A 13,519-nucleotide genomic window follows, 5' to 3' on the forward strand; every position below is an offset into this window, starting at 1 on the left:
GTTCACCATACACTCACTACACACAGCACCTTCACTACACACAGCCCACACACCGTACATTCACTGCACACTTACTCACCGCACACAGCACATACACTATACATAGAGTGCAGTGAGAACAGTGTGGGAGATGTACTCCCTGGATGGGGCTTGTTCTCACCTGGTACTGCTATCCGGTCCTGCCAGGATCACATAAACAGCAGCCCGCATGTCTCGGGGTAGGCGCTCTCGCCCCAGGACTCTTCAGTGATCACGCGGAGCACTGCATCACGTGTCCTGCTGAGAGGTCCGTCACTGTCGCTACTGATATTTCCCTCCTTTGCAGAGCTCGCCGGACTCCTCAGCCTGCGCGCTACAGGGTATAATTGCCAAGCATGCTTTTACACATGGCAATTATTTTGGGGGCCAATGGCGCCTAATCATGCGTCTATGATGCATGGTGAGGCGTTAATGTGACCTCTGATCCCAAGCAATCAATAGAATATCACCAATTCACTTCTTGGGCAAGTAACGATCATTGGAAAAGGGAACCCATGAGCTAAAAAGCTTCCAACTTTTGTGAGGAAAGTTTAAAATGGAGAATTTAACATCTAGGAGTCTGATGAAAATAAGCTGGACATTCATTTTGACATAGAAACAGGCATGTGATTAGCAAAAAAAAAGGCTACTTAGTTTTCTATTAAAACTGGGTCACTGCTTCAGAGTAGATGGGCTGATACCTGCTCTGTAATTGACAGACACAAAACTATTGAAAATTGAAGGAGAATTCCATTGCTGTGACTAACCTGCAGAATTATGACAGCGGTTTAGGAAGCTAGAATTATCCTAGTTTAAAGGACACTTGTCATCAGGTCTGTGTCACTTGTCCTGTCACCACTACCTGTTGGAGCAGCTCACAAGGATCCCATCCCAGCCTTTATCTAGTTATTTCATACATTATTCATTGTAAAATCATCTATTCTTTATCATGTAAATGAGGCTGGTCACATGGTCAGAGGCAGTGATGTCACCCCTGTTACCCCTCCCCTCTCCTCCCCCTGCTCATGTCTGTGTGTAATTTATAGTAAAGCATTGCTAGTGTGTGTGCTGCATCTGCTGACCTGCTGCATCCTCCTAATATGCAGGTGAGAGACACAGACATCAGCTACACAAGTATCTGAAATGTTCTGCTGTAACATGGCTGCATCCTGGAGCTGTTGTATCTCTCCTAAACACACACACACATGCACACACAGGCTGCAGGGGGCGCCAGCACCAGGAAGCACATCATTATACAGCCTCACATCATTATACAGGCTGTCAGTCATGCACTGGGGGTGTGGCTGTGCCTCGACCTCATGAATAAGGTGGACAGCTTGAATATGCTAATGCTTCATTGGACATTTCACAGGTCATTTGCATACAGCTTTAGGACCTCATTGCTTAGGTTTACAGGCATGTAGAGGGACAATGAAGGGATAGAGGCAATGCTCTCTAATGGCAGTTTATGAAAATATATTTAGTTTAGGGGGGTTATTTTGCATGACGGGTTCTCTTTAACTCACTTGTGTGAAACCAGGCTTATGTGTTGAATAGCTGTGTATCAGTATATGCTTATAATCTCTGTATTATTATGCATTGGCACAGAGCTAAATGTAGCATTAATCTTCTCTTCCCAATTTCCTTTCCAGACAGATACAGGGAATGCACTGGTGTGTAAAAATGCAGATGGAACCGCTTATCTTCAAGGAATTCCAGGGTATTCCTCCATCAGCAGCACTTGTCTCAGCTTCACTAGTATTGGAAAAACAATAAACTGGATAAACTCCTATTTACTAACCTGAGGGGAAAATGCCCAATACACTGAATACAGTGGTAACATTGTAACCATTCATTACAGAACATCTGTAGTAAATCCCTGATTATTTAGATGGTACTAGGTTTTCAGTATTCACAAAATATTTAACTCTTTAGTCTCCTTCACATAGGTATATTCAGCCTGCACAATATGGGCATTATTATAGTAGTTTTTCTGAAGCTGGACGATGCCAGAGAACCAATCTACTTGCACTGTAGGCCCTGCCTCTGGACTACTATCTCATACTGTAATTGTTAGAAAAATCTGGAGTCTGTTGAAGAAACCAAACACAAGAGTTTATTTTCTCACACGAGAGAGTGACAAGCAAGCAATACAGTATAATAGTTGTCTGTATTGCATAGGGGAAGCAGGGACTCTACGAATCATAGATGGCGGTGTTGCAAATTGGAATAATGCGATCATGTGTTCTGGACAATGTCCAAGTGAAGGTGGCCTTTGGCACAGTTACATGCTTTATAATATGTGAATATAGAGTACTACAAGATGTAATTTAATCTGTGACCGCACACCCAAAACGCAGATGGTAGTTTTTCCATAAGATGTTAGTGTAGTAATGTTGTTTTTTCCTGTTTTTGTGTAAACTAAAATACCTCTAGAACAATCAGTGGACAATGGTTGTTGTTGATGCTCATTTACTCAGGTCAGTTACCGTGATGAATATTCTGATTTTATGTACCGGAAGAACTGCTTTATATTAATAAGACTTTACACATAAATTGCAGCATAAATTTATATAGCTTGGACATATAGAAATTCGTATTAACTTAAATTGGGTCACTTTGCGGTCAACTGTAATAAGAATAGGACAAAAGGCCTCTGTGAGGGGAAATATGATGAAAGCTTTCTCCACGAACTGAAAGTTAACAGGTGGCTTGGTGGAAGTCATTGATGTACACATTCAGGCCACGTTCATTTTAAAGACTTGAATTGAGATCACATGCTGAGGTTACATTGCGTTTTAGTAAATGCAGTGGAAACGCAATGTAACCTTAGCATGTGCTCAAGGCTGCAGCCTTTGGAATGCGTTAAAAATGCAGCAAAAAAAGTGACACAAACGCATTGTAGGAATGCGCCCTCAAAGACTCCTAGCCGAAGTCAGCCAAGACTCCTTAAATCAAGGACCTTGAAAGAAATCCCAAGTGGAAAAATGTTGGCTGCTATAAACAGCCAGCTATTCTGTACTGTATCTAATGTCGGAGATAGGCATAAGTGTATTACCCTACTAACACAATAGCATGTACACAGCAATAGGTGAACACACAACTACAGGAGGACGATGATAACATTTAAAATATAGAATTTTATTATTAATAATGATGTATAGTCATCAGCATATAAAAATAAAGTTTATCCCATATAAATATTTAAAATTGAAAGGCAATAGAGGGAATATTTATCAATAGAAGTAGTTACAGTTACAACAAAAACTTACATAGCATTACAAAAAAGTCCTTTTTGTTGTGATGCACAGGGGGAAATGGCCTCTCCTGGTACCAATCATTTATACAATTATTGACATTCCCTGTAGAAAGAAAAATAAAAGGTGCACCAGAAGGCACTGCCCCATCCCTGGTACATCAAGAAGCTTATCTGCATAAAGATAGAAACTGAAAGGTTAATGAAATGACAAATCATTTGTAAATACAAAAATATACAATTTTTTTTCATACTTGTGGGTTGAGCTTAGGAACCATTTTCACTGCATTCACAATATTACTGGATGTCATTGAAAACAGAACTAAAAAAAAGGCAACTAAAAAGCAGTCGGTCATTGGATCATAACCCAAATGTGAAGACTACACTTTCCTAGATGTAAATCACAAGAGCAAGAAAGAGCAAGTACTGAGCTGGGTATTTTACCTCTAAAGAATCACAATGTAGAAAGTATACCTGGCTACCTGCCAGCAAACTGGATCAAGTCATGGATGCGTCTGTCATAATCCAGGGTCATCACAGCTCTGAAAGTTCTCCATCCTAACTGCTCCCTCGTCCCTCATGCAGCCCCTGTGCCGAAACAAAATCTACGGCAGCTCATGTCTGTATGAGAGGAGCAGGGAGAGCTCTGAATGCTATGAGAAGATAATGATGATGACACAGGGACTCTGACGCCCCCATGGTGTCAGGGAACCACAAGCTTTTATATACTTGTAAGACTGAATGGAACCAATAATGTTTATTAAAAGAGAAGATTGGTAATTAGTATTAAATAGCACATGGAAACCTGTCAAAATTTTAAATCCCGATGACAAAAACAACTCAAACACGAGGCAGGAAATAGACAAAATGGTCCCTTTAATGACATAAATTGGCATTTTCCCAGCTCATATGGTTCGTGTAAACTCCTGAAAATAATCTTATGCGCTCAAGTAAAAAAGTGATTCTAATGAAATATTGTTAAGAAAAAAGGCACCACAAGAGTTACATCCATTGTAAAAGTAGAAGTTATCAGTGCAAAAAGTTATATTATCAACCTTTACTAACAACAGGGAAAACAAACATATATAAACCACAACATACTATACGAACATACACTAAAGAGCGACCTCATTCAGTTAAAGTCTTTACTGTACTGATATTACTGCTGAGGATACTGAAATATTTTGGTTTAATATTACTCCCCAATGACACATCTAATAGTTTGGAGCCTTCGTAGAAAGAGTAAGGCACATGATTCCACCACCTTTGATAAAATATGTAAACACACCCAATGTTCAGTCAATAAGCAAGAACACATCTATTTACTGTGTCTGGACTTGCTGTAGTTCTGGCTGATCAGTTGTAGACCCAAGATCTTTTTGGGAGAGGAAGTGCATAGTTGGTAAAGAGTTATTAGCATTGCTAGCATTTCCATGGGCTTGTAGTTCAGACGCTGTTCCTGTCGGACATACTGAAGTACCCACAGGAGGCCATGTGCCAGGTGGCTTGGTGTGGTGATATGGAGAGTAGACATTGTTGAGGCCTTGAGGTGGCGTATAATACTGCTGGGTTGGGTAAGATCCTGGAGGTGGGTTGATCCTTCAAGATAAAGTTAGAAATCAGATTAGAAATCCTGTATAAAGTGTTAAATTTGACTAAAGAGGAGAGGTCATTAAAGAACATGATAAATGTTTGGGTGAAAAATTCTGACAATTGGGACTTCCTTCTACCAGTACAGTACAATATGATGGTTTCTAATATGGTCCCTCCTTACTTATCTCTATATCATTAGATAGGCCTACTCTCTGTACTTTCATGTCTTTATCAGTTGGTGACAATATATGGTTCCTGCTAGCTTTTGCCCTTCCCTGAGGTCCTGTGAGTAAACATTTTTAATTTTGTTCTCCTTTTTCTTTTAGGACTGTTTATTGTTGTTTGTATTTGTTTTCCCTCTAAAATGATTAAAGGACATCTACCACCAGATTTAGCGGTGGCAGACTGTCACCAAAGCAAAGCATGTTATCTTCGTCCACGTCTGCTACCCCGAATATAGCACTTTATAAAAATATGCCCATGAGCCGGCAGCTGAGCGCCGTCCTGGCTCTAGCCGATCATAAAATATGCACGCCCCCTTTCATCAGTATTCACTTTTCCGACCGGCCGCAAGTGCTACAGACAACCGGTGACGTCACCGGAAAAGTGAATACTGATGAAAGATACAAACTATTCTCGGGGCTAGGGGTAGTCCCTTTTTAACCCCAATTAACCCTCAACACACACACAAAAAATGACTTGTCAGGTTTGTCAATATTCATAACAAAAATACCTATAGTTCTATATATTTACAACTACAATGAGAAGTTAAAGCGTTGCCAATCATTTTATTAGATAATCATCTGTAAATAGAAAAAGTCTTACTTTCTGGTCTGGGAGGCGTTCCTTTCTGCTGATGTTGCTGGAATATATTTCCATATTGAGATCCTTTTCAATAACCTGAACGGCATCATCTGATCCATATGAGAAAGTAAAGATTCTGAAGGGTCCAAGAAAAAGCAGCCACCCATGCCATCTGTATTCAGGTTAAAGAATGCATACATAAGACAACATGTGAAATACAGTTCATTCAAAGACTTATCTATTTAGTATGAAAATATTTTGACCTCTTCTTGACATATTTTCTAAACGTATGGCAAGAGTTGGATAAGAGTATATGGTTGCTGTTAAACAGTCAACACTTGTCTGCAGCCCCAGTATGAGGGATAACTCCGATCATGAGCCTTTAACCCCTCAGATATTGACAGTTAGCAGCGGAAGCTTGGTCTCACTGATGTTACATGTGGACAAGTTTTGGAAAACATTTAATGTAGCGTAATTTCATACGCATACAATTGATACAGACCAGGTTGTTCCCGACTTGACAAGGTGTAGGGCTCGGTTTAGGGAATTCTCCGATTCCTCTCACCATCAGGAGGTGGAACCCAAAAATTCACTGTTGTCAAAGGTTTCATAAGTCAACCTTTCACTAGGACTTACAAACGAAATATTACAAAAAAATTTACCTACATCTTGCCAGATGAAAAATACCGGGCAGATTTATCATTACCTGTAATCTTACTCCACAACATCTGGATTTACATGATAAATCTGTACTAGGTAGGGAAAAAAAAAGTAGCAAATGTGGCTAAAATGGGGATGTGTGACATATCTGACCTAACTGCAATGATACATCCCCCTTGTGCATTATAGCCATAGTAAGGGTTGGTCCAGCAACATCAGATCACCCTGTAATGGATAGATTTGCCCAGATATAGGCCATAAGGTTACCACTGCATCACTGGAGATATAAGCTGTTTCAGTCAATAATAAAAAAAATGGAAATGACTACCTAGTACCCCAATTCTGATCAACCAATGTCAGTTTTTAGGGCAACTGTCATGCCCACAACAGAAAACTGATCAAAACCTGAAATAGTTCAGATTTTTCTTAATAAAACTTGATTAACGCAACGATTGAGTGAAACCAGACACTTTCCATTTTTCTTTTTTGCAGATATGAAAAACTAATAAACAATATTTGGTTACATTTGACACATAGACTGTAATATCATTCATTCTTAACAGAAAAAATGGATAATATAGATATTTGGTTGATGCAGGCAAATAAACCAAATAGCAGGTGATAGGTTACAACACTTGTTACATAATATCTGCTTATGAAAGGATACAAATAATTCCTACAAGTATACCACATATATTACTAAGGAGAGTGGCATGTGGTATAAAGAGAGCAGGGATAAGAAGTAACACTGGGATCATCTTTGTGGGAACCATGCAGCCAAAAAATATCAGTCTTCGCAAGTGGCTGCGTATTACAAAGATGCTGACCATTGAAAAGGCAACAGATGTAAATCCCTGGACTTTCCCACCAACCGGAATGCCAATAGCAATAACTACCAAATAGAAGAGTCCATTCCATACAGAAAACAGAGGTGTGAGGAAGCAGAACTTCACTGTACCGACATTCTCTTCAAAGCCGCCACCAAAATACCAAATAGTAAAGCAACTGCAGACTAATGTTGGAAGATCCTCATGGTAGTAAATATATGTGATCAATCTGTGGACTGAAATATACAATTATAAGTTATACATGTCAACCTACTGACATTGCAGACACATTAGAGGGTTCAATGCCCGTATAACAGATAATAGCCCCCTATGTTGGGGTACTGCTGGGATCATTCATACATGGATGCCCATTCATTGTATCCCTCATTCAAACTGGTAAATTGTACATGCATTTAATAGTCTGGATTGTTGTTCCAAAGTGAAGCAGGAACTCCTTGCATCATAAATCACTATGATACTAGGAGTTGCGTTAGAGGCACAGATCAAGCCCAGTTGCATGTTTTACTGAGTGCTGTGAATATAGAGTTCAGGAAAGTAGGGTCAATCATAAATGTTTTTATAAATATGTACAATGATATCTTAATATTAAATTGCCAAGTTTCATGCCAACCTGTCTAAAGCATAATGGCGGTTAGCAAATGGTTAAAGTATATTCTTAAACTGTAAAGGAAAAAAAAAAAACATGTCAAACAACAGAAGAACACTGCTTAGGGCCAAACTCGGACAAGCAGACGCGTTACCTAATGCTAAATGTCCCCCGATATCAACAGTGTAGTGGCTGCACACAGCAACAACCAATCATATGCCACCTCACATTTTAAGAAGCCTCAGGAAAATGAAATCAATAATCTAATTTGTTGTGACTGGCAACTACAATTGCAGGATGATTGATCTCTCGCTTATTGTTTTTAATTGGTTCCGGAAACTGCCTTATACATATACTGGCCCCGGAACCTGCCTTATACATATACTGGCCTCGGAACCTGCCTTATACATATACTGGCCTCGGAACCTGCCTTATACATATACTGGCCTCGGAACCTGCCTTATACATATACTGGCCTCGGAACATGCCTTATACATATATTGGCCTCGGAACCTGCCTTATACATATACTGGCCTCGGAACCTGCCTTATACATATACTGGCCCCGGAACATGCCTTATACATATACTGGCCCCGGAACATGCCTTATACATATACTGGCCTCGGAACCTGCCTTCTACATATACTGGCCTCGGAACCTGCCTTCTACATATACTGGCCTCGGAACCTGCCTTATACATATACTGGCCTCGGAACCTGCCTTATACATATACTGGCCCCGGAACATGCCTTATACATATACTGGCCCCGGAACATGCCTTATACATATACTGGCCTCGGAACCTGCCTTCTACATATATTGGCCCCGGAACCTGCCTTATACTTATACTGGCCCCGGAACCTGCCTTCTACATATACTGGCCCCGGAACCTGCCTTCTACATATACTGGCCTCGGAACCTGCCTTATACATATACTGGCCTCGGAACCTGCCTTATATATATACTGGCCCCGGAACCTGCCTTATATATATATTGGCCTCGGAACCTGCCTTATATATATACTGGCCCCGGGAACCTGCCTTATAAATATACTGGCCTCGGAACCTGCCTTATAAATATACTGGCCTCGGAACATGCCTTATACATATACTGGCCTCGGGACCTGCCTTATATATATACTGGCCTCGGAACCTGCCTTATATATATACTGGCCCCGGAACCTGCCTTATATATATACTGGCCTCGGAACCTGCCTTATATATATACTGGCCCCGGAACCTGCCTTATATATATACTGGCCCCGGAACCTGCCTTATATATATACTGGCCTCGGAACCTGCCTTATAAATATACTGGCCTCGGAACCTACCTTATATATATACTGGCCCCGGAACATGCCTTATACATATACTGGCCCCGGAACCTGCCTTATATATATACTGGCCCTGGAACCTGCCTTATACATATACTGGCCTCGGAACCTGCCTTATAAATATACTGGCCCCGGAACATGCCTTATACATATACTGGCCCCGGAACATGCCTTATACATATACTGGCCCCGGAACATGCCTTATACATATACTGGCCTCGGAACCTACCTTATATATATACTGGCCCCGGAACCTGCCTTATATATATACTGGCCCTGGAACCTGCCTTATACATATACTGGCCTCGGAACCTGCCTTATAAATATACTGGCCCCGGAACATGCCTTATACATATACTGGCCCCGGAACATGCCTTATACATATACTGGCCCCGGAACATGCCTTATACATATACTGGCCTCGGAACCTGCCTTATAAATATACTGGCCCCGGAACATGCCTTATACATATACTGGCCTCGGAACCTGCCTTATAAATATACTGGCCTCGTAACCTGCCTTATAAATATACTGGCCCGGAACATGGCTTATACATATATTGGCCCCACTTGTATTTATGCCCGACACAGGCTTCCGTACATGAAACACTCCCCAGCACTCCAGGTCCCAGGTCCAAGCTGCCTTCAGCAGGTCTCTCCCTCGCCACGGCCGGGAGCGATAACGCCAGGGACAGCGCTATAGTGAGGGTGGATCCGGGGGCGAGGTGCACCTCCGGCAGCCAGGACTTCAGCACTTTACTCCACGATCTCCTCTCGGGCTGCTCTTCCTCCATTGTTTTGGAGACTTACTAGCAACTAGTGTGACTTCGGCACAAGAGCCTTCTGACGTCAGGACGTCACGTGATAACTGTGGTCACGTGTTGCGCTGTAGTTCCTGGCATTGACTGCAAAGCAGCACAAAAATGAGTGACTTGTTGTAACAGATGGCATCTGTCATGACAGATGAACAATTCAGAGGCTAAATATCAGGTGTTGCCAAGGCTCACAGGGTAGAGAGTTATCTGCTGGCCCAAGCAGAGCTAATACCAGTAATACCTCCCAACAATGAGAGAGCTCCACTGAAAAACTCAATTGTGCCCTTTCTTATAATAACGACTTTTCTTTTGGCCCCCATTCAAAACTCTCCTTTTCTGCAGCCCCCAAATTTATAATGCCCGCTTTTCTATAGTACCCGATTTATGCCCCCATTCCTGCAGCACCACCATCTATAATGGCCCCATTTTAGAGCCCTCCTGTTGCCACTAGTGATGCGTCATTCATGAACAAACCAGCTCTAAGAGACGGCTCTTTCATGTGAACAATGGGAGCCGGCTCCCTGCAGTGAGCCGATGGCTTACTCAATCCCGCCTCCAATCGGCTCACCACACCCCCTTTACCCTGATAAAATTGGGTTAAAAGTGGTGTGGAGTGGGGGACTGGCTGTACTGAGGCTCCCTATTATATATTTAATAGGGAGCCAAAAGAGACAATGGTCCAGCTCACTAAAAAGAGCTGTAGTTCTCATCACAAGTTGCCACCTTTCCTGTTAGACTCCCTGTTAGAGATTTTATCCAGGGCTACAACCACCCTTCCTCAGTTGTAAGGTGATCTCCAAATTAGTTGTTGTACGGAAAAACAAAATGTCTGCCAGTACTGCAGATGACGGAGTATAACAGAAGACACTCAGGGGTTGTAACTGCACTCAATCACACTTTATTCAAGGAGCGCAGCCTTGTATATAGAAAACAGAAAGAATTTGCATAAGGCGTAACAGATGATAGAATACTAAAATCCTATAGGTTAGCTTGTATATACTTGGAACAGCTCCCAGAAACTCCCCTAGACTATTTTTCCATAATAATGCTGACAAGCTCTATGTTTCATTTTCTCTGAAAAGCAATGTTCTCCAGGGAACAGAAAATTATCACTATCCCACCCACAAATGTACTGTGAAAGTTCCCCAGAAGTCAAAACATGACCTGCAAGCAAAAGCTACAGAGAGACAGAAGCTACCAGGACAAGCTTCCACTGGGAAGATTACACAAGATGGTGGCTGAACATGAAATGGATCACAGTGAACAAAATGGCGTCTGGAGAGAAATATGATATCCATCACACTCCCCAACCCCCTTATTTCCTTTCTCTGCAGTGGTCTTCTTCTGCCCGCTCTCTGTGGTGGAGGGAGAGAAGTGATTAATGTCGTTCTTGTACCATTGTCTGTATATTTTAAAAATAATTTTATTTTCTTAGGGTTGGAAGGTTATGGTTTGTCTCCTAGGGTTTGTTTGGAAGGGTTACGGTAGCAGGTTTGCAAAGTTAAGATTAGTGGGATAGGGTTAGCAGGGTTGTGGCTAGGGTTAGCCGGGGTAGGGCTGACAGGGTTAAAGGAAACCTACCACTTGAAGTGGCAGGTTTCTCATGGAAATACCGGGCATCAGCTCAGGGTGAGCTGGTGCCAGAGCTTATTTTTGTTAGTGTTTTAAACCGCGGTATCGCGGTTTAAAACACTTTTTAAACTTTATAGCCGGCACAGGGAGGTACGCGCTCGGCGCTTACCATGCGCGCGACCGTGCGCGCGGCTACATAGGAAATGAAGGAGAGCCGCGTGCATGATAAGCGCCGAGCGCGTACCTCCCTGCGCCGGCTATAAAGTTTAAAAAGTGTTTTAAACCGCGATACCGCGGTTTAAAACACTAACAAAAATAAGCTCCGGCACCAGCTCACCCTGAGCTGGTGCTCTGTATTTCCATCAGAAACCTGCCACTTCAAGTGGTAGGTTTCCTTTAAGGTTTGTAGAATTAGGGTTCAGATCAGTCCAGTGACAAAGATAGTAACTTTAGCCTCTGTTTTTTATATGAATGCAATAACGTTGCATACTGGCCGACATTTAGTAAAGCCCACTTTGCAGTGCAAACTGCTTGTATATGTATTTATAAAGTGTGTGTACTGCAGCTGCACCTTGCCTGATGCAACACAAATTTCTGCACATAAAGGGGCATTCCAGTGCACTGGACTTTGCGCCAGCCCAAGGAAACCACACCCACCTCGACACACTATAGATATCCCTGGATGCTTGGTAAAGTTATACAGTTGATTATATGGGGATCTGAAGGAGACAATTTTTAGCTAAAAGAAAGGTGTCATTTAGTTATTAGGGCTCTATAAGAACCTGCCACAGGCTGTATTTGTGAAAAAATGTGGTGACAGGTTCCCTTTAAGTTCCTAAAAATGAATTAATCTTTGAAAAGGGGACATTTTATCATCTTTTTGTGGGCTAACTTTATCAGACATTTTTAAGAAGAACACACAAGCGGTGATGCTTTATTGGATCTTGTGATTTATAACAATGCGGAGATTGTCAGAAATGTCAGTGTCTGGGAAACCATCAGGAACAGTCATCATAACATAATTATCTTTCTCCTAAACTGTAAAAAGCAAATATAGGCTGTAAAATAATAAAAACATTACATTTTTTTTATCAATTCTGTTTTTATTAAAATTTTTAACCAAGAATGGATACAGTATACATTGGCACATTGGTTTGTACATTTCAAAGATACAGAGCATACCATGATAAGAAGTCTACTATTAGACGTGGAGGTGATAACGACCTCTTGTGGAGCGAAAGGTATGTTCCATAGTTGGGAGGAATTGAAGTTGTGCTCAAGACATTGTATTATTCAATAACCTAACACAATTTAAACATACTAATGTGAACAAATGTAAACAGATAAGATCAATTAGATCTGGTAGAGTGGTAGCGATAGATAGGGGTAGGGTAAGACAGGGGGAAGGAGGTCAGAGGGAGAAATTTGCTATAACGTGTGTGTGGGGGATGATTGGAAGGAGGTCAGGAGTTTAGATATTTGTTTGGGGAGTGCCATGCTAATCTGCTTACTAGTCGGAGGGCACGTGCTCCTGCTTCTCTCCACGGCAATTCGTCCACTATTAGCTTTTGGCTTTGTAATCTAACCAAGGTTTCCATGTTTTAACAAATTGCTCGTGTGTGTGAGATGCCCAGCTTGAAAGTTCCTCCATTCGACAAATCTGAGCCACCTTCTCTTCCCATGCTGATACTGGTGGTGCACAGGTTTGTAACCAGTATGTGGGTATCAATGCCTTTGCTGCAGCAATGAGGTGTATGCAAATAGATTTTCCATTTAACTTAGTGTCATCAGGCGCCAAGCCCAAGCAAATCAAAGGCAGTGAGATTTGAAGGGAAGAAGAACAAATGGTTCGTATTCTACTTTGTATCTCCAACTAGTATGTTTTGATTAGGGAGCAGGACCACCACACGTGTGTGTATGAACCTTATTCTAGCCCACATCTCCAGCAAACCCCGGTGGGGTGTAAGCCCCAGTGGAGCAAGGATTCAGGGGTTTTATACCACCGCAACAGCAGTTTAAAATGACTTTCTTGTAG

The 13,519-nt window shown here is 41.7% G+C and overlaps 3 protein-coding genes across 7 annotated transcripts in view; 1 reads left to right on the plus strand and 2 right to left on the minus strand.

The window, feature by feature from the left end:
• LOC140118441 (uncharacterized) overlaps positions 1–5,843 on the plus strand; it is an 87,221-nt gene extending 81,378 nt beyond the window's left edge. For all 5 annotated transcript variants that reach the window (XM_072136369.1, XM_072136367.1, XM_072136371.1 and 2 more), the window contains one exon: positions 1,671–5,843. In XM_072136369.1, the coding sequence (XP_071992470.1) occupies positions 1,671–1,823 (153 nt within the window). In that variant the 3' untranslated portion in view covers positions 1,824–5,843. The remainder of the gene's footprint in view (positions 1–1,670) is intronic.
• Positions 1–13,519, minus strand: part of MDH2 (malate dehydrogenase 2) — a 313,892-nt gene that overhangs the window by 189,560 nt on the left and 110,813 nt on the right. The window lies entirely within an intron of this gene.
• On the minus strand, positions 4,597–9,901 carry RHBDD2 (rhomboid domain containing 2). Its single transcript, XM_072136372.1, has 4 exons — positions 9,699–9,901; positions 6,999–7,394; positions 5,693–5,843; positions 4,597–4,873 (listed from the first exon to the last, which is right to left on the minus strand). The coding sequence occupies exons 1-4, from the start codon at positions 9,889–9,891 to the stop codon at positions 4,597–4,599; spliced, it is 1,017 nt and encodes a 338-aa protein (XP_071992473.1). The 5' UTR covers positions 9,892–9,901.

This window comes from Engystomops pustulosus, chromosome 2 (assembly GCF_040894005.1).
Source record: "Engystomops pustulosus chromosome 2, aEngPut4.maternal, whole genome shotgun sequence".
Lineage (NCBI taxonomy): Eukaryota > Metazoa > Chordata > Amphibia > Anura > Leptodactylidae > Engystomops > Engystomops pustulosus.